Genomic DNA, 13,898 nt, shown 5'->3' with positions numbered 1-13,898 from the left:
GTCTCTGTATCGTTCCACGTGCCTTGGACCGTCCTGCCCGCATAATGCCCCCCCCCCCCACCCGAGGCGAGAGGCGTCCGTGGTCACCGTGGCGAGAGGAGGGGCCATGGAGAAAGGGCGTCCCGCTTGCAGGTCTGGTGATTGCAACCACCATGCGAGAGCCCTTTTGCAAGCCTTGCTGAGGGGAATGGGGTGACTGAGAGGGTATCGACGGAAGGACCATTGAACTTGGAGAGTCCACTGCAAAACCCTCATGTTCAGGCGAGCCATGGGGAGCAGGGTAATTGCGGCCGCCATGGAGCCCAGCGCCCTCAGGACCAATCCCGCCGAGGGAGACGATGATAGTAAAATGGCCCGCACATGTAGCCTCAGGGTGTGAAGTCGCTTGGTGGTTAAGGTGTCTAATCTGGCCCTGATAAAGTCTATCACCTGAGTCGGGTTGAGAAAGGATTTGTCCGTGTTGACGGTGATCCCTAGTCGGGGAGCAAGGTGGAGAAAGTAATTCCTGGCTGAGCAGAGTAGATGCCTTGTTGGGGCGGTCAGGAGCCAGTCGTCTAGGTACAGAAACACCTGCATTCCCTGGAGCCTCAGGTGGGCCGCTATTCACTGCTAATACCTTGGTGAACACTCTGGGGGCTGAGGTGAGACCGAAGGGAAGGACCCTGAACTGATAATGACTGGCTCCTAGCCAGAAGCGGAGAAACCTCCTGGATCATTTGTCCATCAAAATGTGGTAATACGCATCCTTGAGGTCTATCGAGCACATCCAGTTGCTCTCCCGCAACAGGGGGAGACTGGATTGAAGAGTGACCATCCGGAACTTCTCTTTGGTTACTGACAGGTTCAGGAGGGAGAGATCGAGGATTGGCCTTAGGTCCCCCATCTTTTTTGGCACCAAAAAGAACCTGGAGTAGTAACCCGATCTGAACTGGTCTGGGGGGACGTGTTGGATGGCTCTTTTTGCTAAGAGCTTTTGAATTTCCGCAGCTGCAGCCTCCCTCTAATCGGGTGGGATGTCGGGAAGGCATTTGGGTTGGTGAGGGATATGAGAAAAGGGAATTTGGTATCCTCTGGATATGATGCGAAGCACCCAGTGGTCTGTTGTGATGGACTCCCAAGCTGCCAAGTGCCTCGAAAAACTTCCCCCAACTGCCTCCAGAGGGGAGCAGTCGGGCAACCCCTCAGGGTCACTGGGTGGGCCGGTCAGAGAAAGCTTCTCTGGACCCACCATTCCTCGGGCCCCATCTGCCTCTAGGGCGGCGTCCACCCTGTCCTCCTCTGCCACGGAAGGACTGGGGATCCAGAGCGGACTGGGATTGTTGCGACGTCCGGAACCACATCTTCTTCTGTCCCTTTTGGTTCTTGGAGAAGGACCTCTGGGGAGCAGAGAAGCGGACTCCGATGCCAGACAACGTCTTCCCGTCCTTTTCGCTCTGGACCAAAGTCTCGCGAACAGTCTTGCCAAACAGGGCAGAACCATCGAAAGGGGCATTCGCAAATGATGCCTTGAAGGGTTCCGCGAAATCGCAATGCCGGAGCCAGGCCTGACGTCGCATGACAAGGCCTGCTCCGCTGGCTCTAGCGGCTCCCTCTGTGGCGTGGGACAACAGCCGCATAGAGGTGTTAGATACGGACCTGAGAGTGGCCATCCGAGTGGAGTACAACCTTTTGTCCTCCACCGACATGGACTCCGGGGGCGACGCAGCGTACTCTTTGATAAGGTCCCGCTGCAGTCGAATAACATGTGCCATGTAGTTCAGAGACCTCACCGAGAAGGTCGCTGAACTAAAGGCCCACTTCCCTAAACGGTCCATCAAACGGGACTCTATGCTCGGTGGATAGACCGAGGGACTCTCCTGAGCTAATTCCCTCTTGGTGGCCACCACCACCAACATGGCATCTACGGGGGGACCTTTGCTCCAATGGGACCTCTGGGAGGGCGGACTAAGGATCTTGTCCGGGCGCTTTGGGACTGGCTCCACACTGTCCAGCTCCTTCCACGCCCTAGTGGTACTAAGGTCCACTAAGGGGTCGGGCGGAGGGGACACCCAAGAGGTAGATGGGCCTGCTTCGAATGCCTCCAGGAACACGGATTTGTCCGAGGAAGCCTTGGGGGCAGACCACCCCCCCCCCCTTATCCTGAGCATTTCCATGATGTCTCCGAAGGAGACATCCTCGGGGGTGACCTACGGGAGCCTTCCCCTTCATCCAAATCCATGTCATCAGTCAAGGACTCGAGGGAGTCCACGTGCCTCCTCTTGCACTTTCGCTTGTGAGGGACATCCTTGGGGGGGCTGTCCGAGGACGTCTCACCAGCCACGTCCTGTTCCAAGGGAACGACCTGGGACATCAAAGCAGGCTGTCCCTGGAGCTGCGTGATGGAAGCCGGACCCAACAGAGAGGGAGTGCGGGGCGGAGCCATAGCAAGGACCGGGGGCCTGGAAGCACTCGACAGTACCCTCTCCACCACATCGAAAGCCGAAGGAGAGCCGCTCTCTCTCGGATCCGAGAGCAGGCCCTCGCTCGGATCCGATGGACGGATCAGGGTCGGCGCCAGTGTGCTCCGACCTAGATGGAGCCGAAGACACAGTGATTCCCTCGGATCTGACGCTCAGCCCACGGCTCCGAGAGCCCGTTTCCAACAAAAACGGACCCGACAGGCTCAAGGGAAGAGTCGGCGCCGAAGTACCAGATACTGTCGGCGCCGACCCACCTCTGGCTCCAAGGCTGCTCGGCTCCGAACCCGGGAAGCGGGTCGGAGAAGGAGCTATCGGGGCAAAGAAAGGTGTCGAGCCCCCCCCCCCCCATCTGCAGTTGGGCCTGGAGAAACCTTCGCATCATCCGGTCCAAATCTGCATCGGAATGGCTGCGAGTCGATCTTGACGAGGCCACCGAGGCTGGTCGGGAATGCCACCTCGATGACCTCAACGGAAATTGGGTCTCCTCTTCCTCGGGGCCCGGTGAGAAGCACGGAGACCAGATTCGAGAAGGGGGAGACCGGGAAGCCCTGGAGGGAGAAGACTGCTTAGCCGGGGGGGGGGGGGGCCGAAGCGGAGGCCTAGGCCCGCCACTTGTGGTGCTTCTCCCTCCTTTTTTCTTTCCTGGCCTCCCTCTCCTCCGGAGCTGCAGCGGGAGTTTGAGTCCCGACCGGAGGGAGAGAGGCAGGGGTGGCCGCCGCTGAAGCCGGGGAGGAGGCCACAGAAGCACCGGAGGCTGAAGCCAAATCCAGGGGCAAAAGTCCCGCTAGGATCAGCTTCGACCTCCGGTCCTTCAGTGCCCTGGGGTTGAATGCCGTGCAGATGGAACACCCAGAGGAAAGGTGTTCAACCCCAAGGCACTGCACACACCGAGTGTGGCCATCCGCTGGGGAGAGCTTATGGCCACACTTGGTGCACAAGGAAAAGATGGGTTTTGGGGCCTCAGACATATTAAATAAAGATCCACTCATTAGGTCCCAAACACACAACACACAGAATGCTACGACCAGCGAAGGGGAGGGAGGGTAAGTTTCAACTAAAAAGGAGGCATTAACTAGGGCAGTTTTAGTCAAAAAAGGGAACCTGACCACACAACACTCACTCAACTTAAGGAGATAATAAAAAAATTGAAAAACTCTCACAAAAACCCTATGACACCAGGAGCTCAAAACCTAGCTGCTGACAAGAAGCGCGGCAAACTAGATCTGAGGTCAGTCAGGGTTGGCAGGGGATTATGGGTGAAGGGAAGGAGCTAGGAGCTCAGATCTAAGCTATGAAAGATTGCCGGCTCGGATCCGAGGTCGGATCTGATTCCCAAAGGTTGCTGACAAATGAAGTTAACTACTTCAGATTCTAAGTTTTTTCCCCACACAAACACAGTAAAAAGCACTTTGAATCATTATGGCAGCCCTACAAAGTAGAATACACATTTTTTTCCAGAGAAAAAAATGCTTTTTAAGTTACTTTAAACAACTTTTTTTGGGCGGCGCAGTGGTGCAGCGGTTAATGCTGTCGCCTCACAGCAAGAGGTTCTCTGGTTCGATTCTCGGCTGGGGTGCCTTCTGTGTGGAGTTTGCATGTTCTCCCTGCGTTCGTGTGGGTTTCCTCCAGGTACTCTGGTTTCCTCCCACATTCTAAAGACATGCTTCTGGAGCGTTTCTCCCCGGGCCTCCGCTGAAAACAGGATCTGTGGAACCTAGTCGGACTTTCTCAGTCAACAAATGTTAAATAAATAAAATAAAAATAAAATAAAACTTTTAAACTGACAGGAAAAAAGACCACATCTGTTTATAAGTACAGTACACTCTTGTGACAGTCTGTTAAAATGCAAACTCTTAGCTTTAAAATAACTTTCTTGAAGAGGAAAGTATAAATAATAAGCAAAATTACCAAATGGAAGGTTTTTCCCCAAAGGGAACTTATCTACCCACAAAGGAATACCACAAGCTGACCTTCGAAAGCTTCATAGGAGTGTACTAGTCAGCAGCAGTAAAGCTCTGAAGGGCTTGGTGCCCATACTTGTCTTTAAATCATCTCAGCTTGAGCTGCCTGTTTGGGCACATGGAAGATGACCTAAAGCTTTGAAAGCTGGCCGACTATTATTTCCATGGCAAGATATAACTCATATAGCTAAGGTTACTGCTGCAGTAATCAATATGATGAACATCGGTGGATTCTTATCATCCCTAGTCTGTCCACTTCAACTTTTGAGAATTCACTTCTGGGCGGATCCAATCTAGCAATTTTTCACTTCAAGACTGCCAGCTCGTATTTTTACCCCTACACCCATAATGCATCTGTCTCCTGTTTACTCTCAGACTGAGTTTGCTACTTATCTCAAAAAAAGGAGATGACAGAATAAACTGGAAGGGACTAGAGAACACTAGACAAGCTTCAAGGTTGTTATAACTAGCCACTTCTGCAGAGAAACTGTGACAATATGTTAGGGGACAGTGTGTGGGTTGCTGATGCAGACAACTAGGGATGACAGAGATCGAGCATTACAGTAAGTACACAAGTACTGTATCCTAGATAATCCCATCTGGCTGCTTTAAACGTTGGACAGAATCTCCATCTACCTGCTTTCCTTTGTGGAAATGCAAAAGGATGCCCTTAAGGATGGTAGGTCCAAAGGCAAATATGGACCTGGAGATATGCCCAACTTTTAATGTTTAGAGAAGGTATCGATATAGACCAAGTTGCTGCTGCACAAATGTCATCAAATGAGAAATTCTTGAAGGCAGTGGAGGCAGCAACAGACCTAGCTGAATGGGCCTTTAGTTTCGTCAGTAAGGTTTTATTCTTTGACTGGTACACAAAGGATGAAAGCCGTCCCAGACAGTGTTAATTTGGACACCCTATGCCTTAGCTTAGAAGGCACAAATAAAATGAACAATTGAGAATCTTTCCTGATTGTCTTTGTTCAGTGCCAAAAGAAACGCAATTGTCTGTGAAAATCCAAGATGTGACTGGTGTAATTTGGGAAGAAGACCAGGAGTTGTACATTATGGTTGAGGTTGGACTCTGAACTTACTTTAGGCATAAAATATGTATTGATTCTGAGCAACACAGTCTTTATGAAAAAATAAAACTGGGTTTCAAGGAGGACAAAGCATGCAAATCTGAAGGTCTAATTTGTAGTTTGCAGAAAAAGATAATTTAAAGGTAGGATGTCGGTGTTTCCAGGAACAAATTTAGGTCTTATGTTAAAGTGGGGTCTTTGAAGAAGGGTCATAGAAGAAAAATGCCTTTCAGGAATGCTTTACATACTTCCTGAGCTGTGAGGGAAGTAGAAGGGAAGACAATGTGGAAATTGTAAATGGAAACCAACTAGTTACTTTGCTCCTAAAGGTACAGAGTCTGAATCACACATGGAAGAAATAAATTCCAAAACTGAAGAAATGGAGGCAGTGAAGGGATCCAGAAAATATCGGGAGATCCAAAACAAAAATCTTTGATGGGGTGGAATGTTTGGAAAAGGCAGGGAGTGAAGATTTTTCTGTCAATGAAAAGGAAACCATGTAACCTCTGGATATTAGTTGTCCTCTGTGATGGCCATTAATGCCTCTGGGTATTGACTGCCGGTCCCAAAATACCTCCAGACTGGAGCAGTCATGCATGCAATCCTTTAGGGAAGTTGTGGTGGATTTCTGTAGAAAGGACTTTGAAATCCCAGATTTTGAAATCCCTGATTTTGTAGATCCTTGGGTAAAGCCCATTAGAGAGGTCTCTTCTTCTGTGTTTGCCTCAATTTGAAAAGGGGGGGGGGGGCACTGGGATTTCCTAAACCAGAGTGACTTCGAACTTTTCTGATTCCTGTTAAAAGATCTTTGAGGGGGCTCAAATTGGACGTCCAGGGCAGACAGTATCTTGCCTTCTTGATCCCTCTCTTGTAACTTTTTAACTTTGAGACCAAACAACAATGATCTGTCATAAGAGTCGTTAAAAAGAGATACCAATCACAGAGAAAGTCAAGCATGGCACCTCATGGTACAGCCTACTCCTGCTGCTCTGACTGCTCCATCAACCTAGTAATGTATCAGTTTTATTGAGCATTGGATATAATAAGCATGCTAGCCACCTCAGAGTTTGCCATACTCACGTATGGCAGGCTTTCTAGAAGAGTCCAAGGCATGTTTGTATAGATCTGTTCGGAAGTGTGTCACATGTGTGAGTTAATTTAATGCCTTCATGGCGAAGGTTTCTAAGCCATAGGCTTGCTTCCCCATTCTATCCACTAAGCTTGACTCCTTGCTGGAAGGATGAACAGCTTGAATGTTGGACAGCAATCTTTCAGTGGCAGCTATTACAATAATGGAAGCCTTCAATGGGTCTTACCCCAGTGTAGCCTGTTCTGGGGTGGAATGGGGGGAGCTGGTGATGGAGGTGAAAGACTTTATATGGCTTTTGTGGAATAGCTTCTGTAATGTATAGCTCCCACCAAGCCCTCCCAACTATCAGGTCCACTATGCAGTCAGCAAGGGGGTACAGCGGGTAGTCCCTGAATGCCTCAAAGAGCATCTCCTCATCAGGGGAGGGTCTGTTGTCCAGAAACACCCCAGCTGCATTAAACCAAGGATCTCACAAAACCTGGGGCCTTCCAGAGATGACTGCAGGAACCCTTCCTCCCTCATTAAGGCTGATATCAGGGTGAGGGGCTCATGTGGAAAGTTAACTTGCCTCTTCATAAATATCACTCTGGGTGGGAAGGAAGTCACCTGAGTCACCAGAAAACTCAGGATGTGACTCCTGAGCAATGTGGGTGAAGCACTGTGTAATGTGGCAAGCGCATGCTGGCTGGTAGCGATGGCTGGTAACCATGGTACTAGAATGTTGTGTTTTTTTCTTTTTCAAATCCTTATGACTATATTTTATGAAATGTGCCATACACTGCAGGCAAAAATATGGTTGGATTCTGTATAATAATAATAATAATAATAATAATAATAATAATAATAATAATGCATCTTTTATCTGTTTTTATGTGGTTTTATTGTACAAGTGAAGTGAAGGCTACAGTGTACTGGCATGTGGCTTTGGGTACAAATGCAACCAATAGGTACTCCATGGATGTTATATATACAAAACGCATATCTTTGTGAATGTTGTCAGTGCCTCATGCACATTTGGATATTATTGACAGGATCTACACTAGTACCTTCTACGGCATTACTTCCTCTATTTGTCGTTTATCACTGTGCGTTTGTTTTACAGTTTTGCACTTATGATTCTGGGGGTGTATCTATACATACAAGACTAATCTGCTTTATTTGCTTCACTGTCATTTGGATACATCTTATTCTTTTACTGGCTTCCTATGTGCTCCACATGACTGCCCATCCATTCCTGAAACACTGTGTTGCATGTATTTGCACTTTTTTATCCTATATATTTTGGTGCAGCACGCTTGCATCTCTGTACTCAACATTATACTGCAGTTTGGTCTAAATTATGTGGTGTCTGGTTATATGACTTTAACATCTGCCACACCTACTTTACTTACATTTTTAACTGCTGTACACTGACTCTGACAGAGATGCCATTTTTGGAGGGTAGACATACATGTTGCAATACTATTAACTGTTCTGTGCTCCATGAACTACTTTTTTTTAAATTTACATTTTGCACTACTGATTACACATCAGCTATTCAGTACTTTTCACAGACTGATACAGACATCTGTGTTTGGCACTGGGGATCTGAATACTACCCTAGTAGTACTTGAATGCAGCACCTTCATGCCATTGTACACAAAAGTGTAGATAACATCATAACTTGTCTTTCTAAACCATTCATTCACAATTGATATTCTCTACTTCAACTAAGGGGATGTACTTGGGGAAATAAAATTACAACTGGACTACATCAATAAAAAAATGTAATTATGGACAATACTGTTTTAGTTATAAAGCCACAAAAATCAGAGATTATGAAATAATACACATCTCTAGTGCAATTTAAATATTTACCTTTGTTTTATTCTCTTCAGCAAATCCTGGTGTATCAGTGTCAGGAGGATAAGCCACTGTTATGTAGATATTATACGGCTTAACCTATAAAATGATTATAAGATTACTATTCCACAGACTCTGCAAACACATACATTATATATATTTGTGTGAGTACAGTTACAGATACACAAACGCACACACACACACAGACACAGTAAAGACTTACATATATATAAAATATCATCTAAACATCAATAAACATGAAAACAAACGTGGACTTAAAACAAATTCCTGGCAAATGTCCTAAATGCATGAGATTAAAAACACTTTAACCTGGGGGTCCACTCCTTCCATGAGAATAAGGATTCTAAACAAACAGCAAAATTAAAACTGGGAGAAGCCATAGTGCAGCGGAAGAACTCAGAAGTCTTAGGGGATGTAAAGTTGTGTAACTGAAACTTATCATAGCACATGACGTTGGAATAAATCACTGTTGCAGTAGCCTGAAGCTACATGCTGTTATACCTCCACTGCAACCATCCAACAGTTAAGGGGCCTTCCACACAGTCCAAGTCTCATGATCTCGAGCAGAGCTCCATAAGAAAGACCAATGGAGAGCAAAAAGCTTCACAGCATTTTCTGTCCAGGAGGGAGGCAAGAGTCCAGAAAATACAGTTGTGTACACATCATAAATGTAGATGTTCGAGTGTATTCACTGTTGCAGTCATCACATTTGGGTTATCTGCTTGCAGTAGCCCTCAATCGGCCTTATTATCTAAGTCTTGGGTCCTGCGTTGGTTGCTGTCTCATCTTTAATGATGTCAGGTCATTAGGGGTATAAAGCATGCAGCCGACACCATTACATCAGTTTTTCTTGCCTGAAATGTCAGGTGCCCCCCCTAATGGGAAGCAATTATATATATATATATATATATATATATAGATATATATACACACACACACACACACACACACACACACACACACACACACACACACACACACACACACAAGGTTATACCTCCAACAAAAAAGCAAATACACCAAAAAGCTTTTAAGCATAGTAAAAAGGAATAGAGATATAGCCAAAAGAAGTCAGGGGCTGGAGGGAGGGTAACCAGGACTGCAACAGTGAACACACTCGAACATCTACATTTATGGTAAGTGTACACAACTGTACTAAGTTCTTCATGTTTCACTGTTGCAGTCATCACATTTGGGTAGATTCCCAAAGCTAAGAATGGGAGGAGGAATTTAGATAGCATTAGGAACAGCTATACGGCCCTGCAAGACTGCAGTGGCAAAACTAGCTCTGGATTTAGAGAAAATTGGCAAATGGCAATGCTTGGTGAAAGTATGTACAGATCTCCAGTTAGCAGCTTCTAGGATGTTCCTAATAGGGACACCTCTGAGAAAGACTGTAGAGGTAGATACAACCCTGGTAGAATGTGGTCTTATCCTCTGTGGAGTAGTTTTCCATGGTGCTTATAGCAGAAATTAATGCAATGGCCTATCCATTTAGAAATAGCTTGCTTTGAAATGGCCTTCCGCTCTGCCCCTGCAGCAAATGCCACCAGCAGCTGTTCAGATTTCTTGATAGGTTTATTCCTGTCCAAGTAAAATCTAAGTTGTCTGTGCACATCTAAGGAGTGTAGTATACGTTCCCCTTTGTTGTGTGGATTAGAAAAGAAGGTTGGCAAATGAATGGACTGATTAAGAGCCACACTGGATACTACCTTCCAAAGACATGCATCTGGAGCATTTCTCCCCGGGCCTCCGCTGAAAACAGGCTCTGTGGAACCTAGTCGGACATTCCCGGTCAACAAATGTTAAATAAATAAATAAAAATAAATAAACAAATAAATAAACCTTGGGCATGAAGGAGGGACTGGTCCTGAGAGACACCCTGTCCACATGAAAGATGATGAAGGGCTCCACTGCCATGAGGGCATGTAATTCAGACACCCTTCTTGCTGAAGTGATGGCTAAATGGAAGGCTGTTTTCCAAAAAAGGAATTTCAATTCTGCACTTGCAGCTGGCTCAAAAGGAGGCAGAGTGAGTTTTTCCAATACAAAGTTAAGGTCCTAGGCTGGAGTTGGGGCTCTCCTGTGTGGTCTTAAGTTTTTGGCCCCTCAGAGGAACTGCTTGAGTAGTGGATGAGTGAAGAGGGGTGGTTCTGTGTTGTAATGAGCCGAAATGGCTGAGGCATGAATTTTGATGGAGGAAAAGGAAAGGCCCTTGTGAAGCATCTCAGTTAAGTATTGAAGAATCTGAGGTAAATTGGGCGCAGCTGTGCCCATCTCCTGAGCTTGGTTCCAGGAACAGAATTTTTTCCATATTTCAGCATAAGATTTTCTAGTACTAGGCCTCCTTGCCTCCAGAATGACATCCAACACTTGTTTACTGAGGGATGGTAAAGGAGAAATCAGGTAATTAGCCACGCTGCCAGGTTCAGGGTTTGAAGCTGAGGGTGCAGAATCTGGCCCTCCTGCTGGGATAGCAGGGTAGGGGTCTGGGGTAGGTGCCATGGAGCCAGCAGTGACACACTGCGCAAGAGGGGGTACCAGTGCTGGCATGGCCAGTCTGGTGCAATCAGTATCGTCCTTGGTTTGTCCTGTTTGATCTTTAGTAGTACCTTGGGGAGGAGAGGCAAAGGAGGAAAGGCATAAACTGATAAGATTTTTCCAGGTGAAGGACAGGGCATCCACTTTCCAAGCTTGTTTGTGGGGAGTCCTTGTGCAGAATTCGTCCAACTGGTTCTTCTGGGGGGAGACAAACAGGTCTATATCTGGGCTCCCCCATTTGTTTATCAACATGTTGACTGCCTTGGGTTCCAGTTTCCACTCGTGTGGGTCCATGAGATTTCTGCTTAGTTCACCTGCCGGTGTATTTAGCTTTCCTGGCAGGAATTGAGCCTGTAGGTGCACTTGGTAGCTCAAGGCTGTGTTCCACAGAGCCAAGGTTAGTCTGCAGAGAGGGTATGCGTTGGTTCCCCCCTGTTTGTTTATGTACCACATAACAGTTGTGTTGTCTGTCTTTACCATTAATTGTCCTGAAAGAATCTGGCCCTTGAAGGCTGTCAGAGCATTCTGTACAGCTAACATTTCTTTTTGATTGATATGTAGGTGCATTTGACTTGGGTTCCATTTGCCCTGAATGCACTTCCCTGCCAACTGAGCCCCCCATGCATAGTCTGATGCATCTGTTAGGGTTTGGGCGGCATGAGGGTAGAGTGAATGGCAGTCCCTTGTTTTGGTGGCAGACCTCTGCCCACCAAAGAAACTCTAACTGTAGGCAAGGTATGACAGGAATCATTGCTTCTAGATCCTGAGAATGTTGACACCATAGGCTTCTGAGATACCATTGTAGTTTCCTTATATGCAGTCTTGCATATGGAATTAAGAGAATGCAGGAGGCCATGAACCCCAAGGCTTGCAGTATTTGTCTTGCAGATAGCAGTCTCTTTGTGGCCATTAGCATGAAGTAAGCTGTCAAATTAACTTGTTTCTCTGGTGTGAGGAAAGCCATCTGGGAAGCTGTGTTCTAGCTTGCTCCCAGGAATATAATTTGTTGGCAGGGTACAAGATGCGACTTATTTTCATTTATGGTGTACCCCAGACAAGTTAGCACCTTTTGTACAAACGCCAGATGATTCAAAAGTATGTCCTGGCTTTCTGCCTGAATTAGACAATCGTCCAGGTATGGGTATATTTGAATATTTCTTTGCCTGCAAAATGCAATGACTGGAGCTAGGCATTTTGTGAATACCCTGGGCGAAGTAGATAAGCCAAAGGGCAGTGCAGAGAACTAATAGTGCATGTAGCCTGCTTTGAAGCGTAGGTTATCTTCTGCAAGATTCCCTGAATGGGATGTGCAGGTAGGCTTCCTTTAAATCCAGTGTTGTCAACTAGGCACCCTTGCCTAGCATAGGAAGCAACTGGTGAAGAGTTAGCATCTTGAATTTTGGGATCACCAAAAAAGTGTTTAGGCTAGAGAGATCCAGGATAGGACGCCAGGAGTTGTCTTTTCTGGGCACCAGGAAAAGTCTTCAGTAGAAACCTTGTCCCCTTTCCTCTTCTGGGACAGTTTGAATAGCCCTTATACTTAAGAGAAAGAGAACTTGCTTTTGAGTCTCTGCCCACTGATTTGGGGGTAGATCTGGCCAACCGTTTAGGGTTGGCAAGGTGTGGAAGTGGAATGTGTATCCTTGGGAAACTACATTTAAAACACAGTTTTTTGCCTGCAGAGCAATCTTTCCCCCTAAAGGAGCAGTCAGTTGAGAAGGGCTTGGAAGTTTATAAAATTAAGTCACTGAGACAGTTTAACATAGGAGGGAGTCTTACTACTCCCTGCTTTGGAAGTGGGAGCCCCCCACTGCTTAGTCCTGTGCGTACCTTGTGACTGAAGCCTGGGTGTTCTGCTGGTTCTGGGTTTGGACTGAGAAGGCCTGGAAGAGGCAAGAAAGACCAATTCTTAGAGGGCCAATGCCTACTAAATCTTGGAGGCTGTACTTGCAGGAAATCTTTAACAGTTTGCATAGATTTAGCTTTTTCCTCCATCTTTTTGAGTACTACTACTGCTTTGTTGCCAAAGAGGCGGTCATGGTTTAAGGCAGCATCCAGCAATTTAGCTTTAACTTGATCTGGCAAAGATTGCTCCTTAAGCCAAGCATGCCTTCTAAGTACAGTCCCAGTGACAGCAGCCCTGCAAGATGCCTCTAGTGAATCAAAACCACATTGCAAATTATGTTTTCCAACTTGTTCAGCAGAATACATTAAATCCTGTAAATCCTTATTTTCAGCACAGTCAGGAATCAACATCATTTTCTGTTTAAGCAATCCAATAATATGCTGCTGATACTTTAACATATGAAACTGGCAGTTTAAGGCCCTAATGGCCAAGGTTGCAGAAGTGTATACCTTCTTACCCCATCTATCCAGCTCCCTGGAATCTCGATCAGAGGGGGTAGGATTTTTGGCAGTAGTAGCCTTAATGCCCTTCGGTCCCTGTGAAATGGTCTCAGGATCCGCAGTAGGATTTTTAAAGAGGAACTTGTGAGAGTCAGGGTCCCTGTAATATCTATCTGGTTTTCTAGGAGCAGAAGGTAAGGAGTCTGGGGCCAAGCTAGATTCCGAAAAGGTATCATCAACAATGTCCAGTACAGGGGGGATAGCTAAAGGCCTGTGTTAAGGCAGGAGTAAGAAATCCCTAAGCCTCTTTTTAGAATCAGAGTAATCCTGGCTTTCCCAGCGAAAATGCTCCCTAAGAGTATGCAAGGTTTCACCAAAAGAGAAATCCTCTGTAGGGGAAGTAGAATAGAGTCCACTGCATCAGAAACCTCATAGGTAGATAAGGGTAAATCCTGGTCATCAGAGGAAACAGAAATTTCAGAATCCTGATCAGAAGAATCATAAGCATATTCAGACCTAGGTCTCTTAGAGGGGGAAGGTTGGCTTCCCCTAATTAAAG

General features: G+C 46.5%; 1 protein-coding gene across 1 annotated transcript in view; it reads right to left on the bottom strand.

Moving 5' to 3' along the window:
* Positions 1–13,898, bottom strand: part of KDSR (3-ketodihydrosphingosine reductase) — a 1,199,410-nt gene that overhangs the window by 476,753 nt on the left and 708,759 nt on the right. The window contains exon 7 of the mRNA XM_044065256.1: positions 8,447–8,530. Coding sequence (XP_043921191.1) covers positions 8,447–8,530 — 84 coding nt within the window. The remainder of the gene's footprint in view (positions 1–8,446; positions 8,531–13,898) is intronic.

Source organism: Protopterus annectens, chromosome 3.part0 (genome assembly GCF_019279795.1).
Source record: "Protopterus annectens isolate FY-2018-M chromosome 3.part0, PAN1.0, whole genome shotgun sequence".
Classification (NCBI taxonomy): Eukaryota; Metazoa; Chordata; order Ceratodontiformes; family Protopteridae; genus Protopterus; species Protopterus annectens.
Note: the sequence above shows the minus strand (reverse complement) of the source record. Positions and strands in the feature narration are given on the sequence as shown.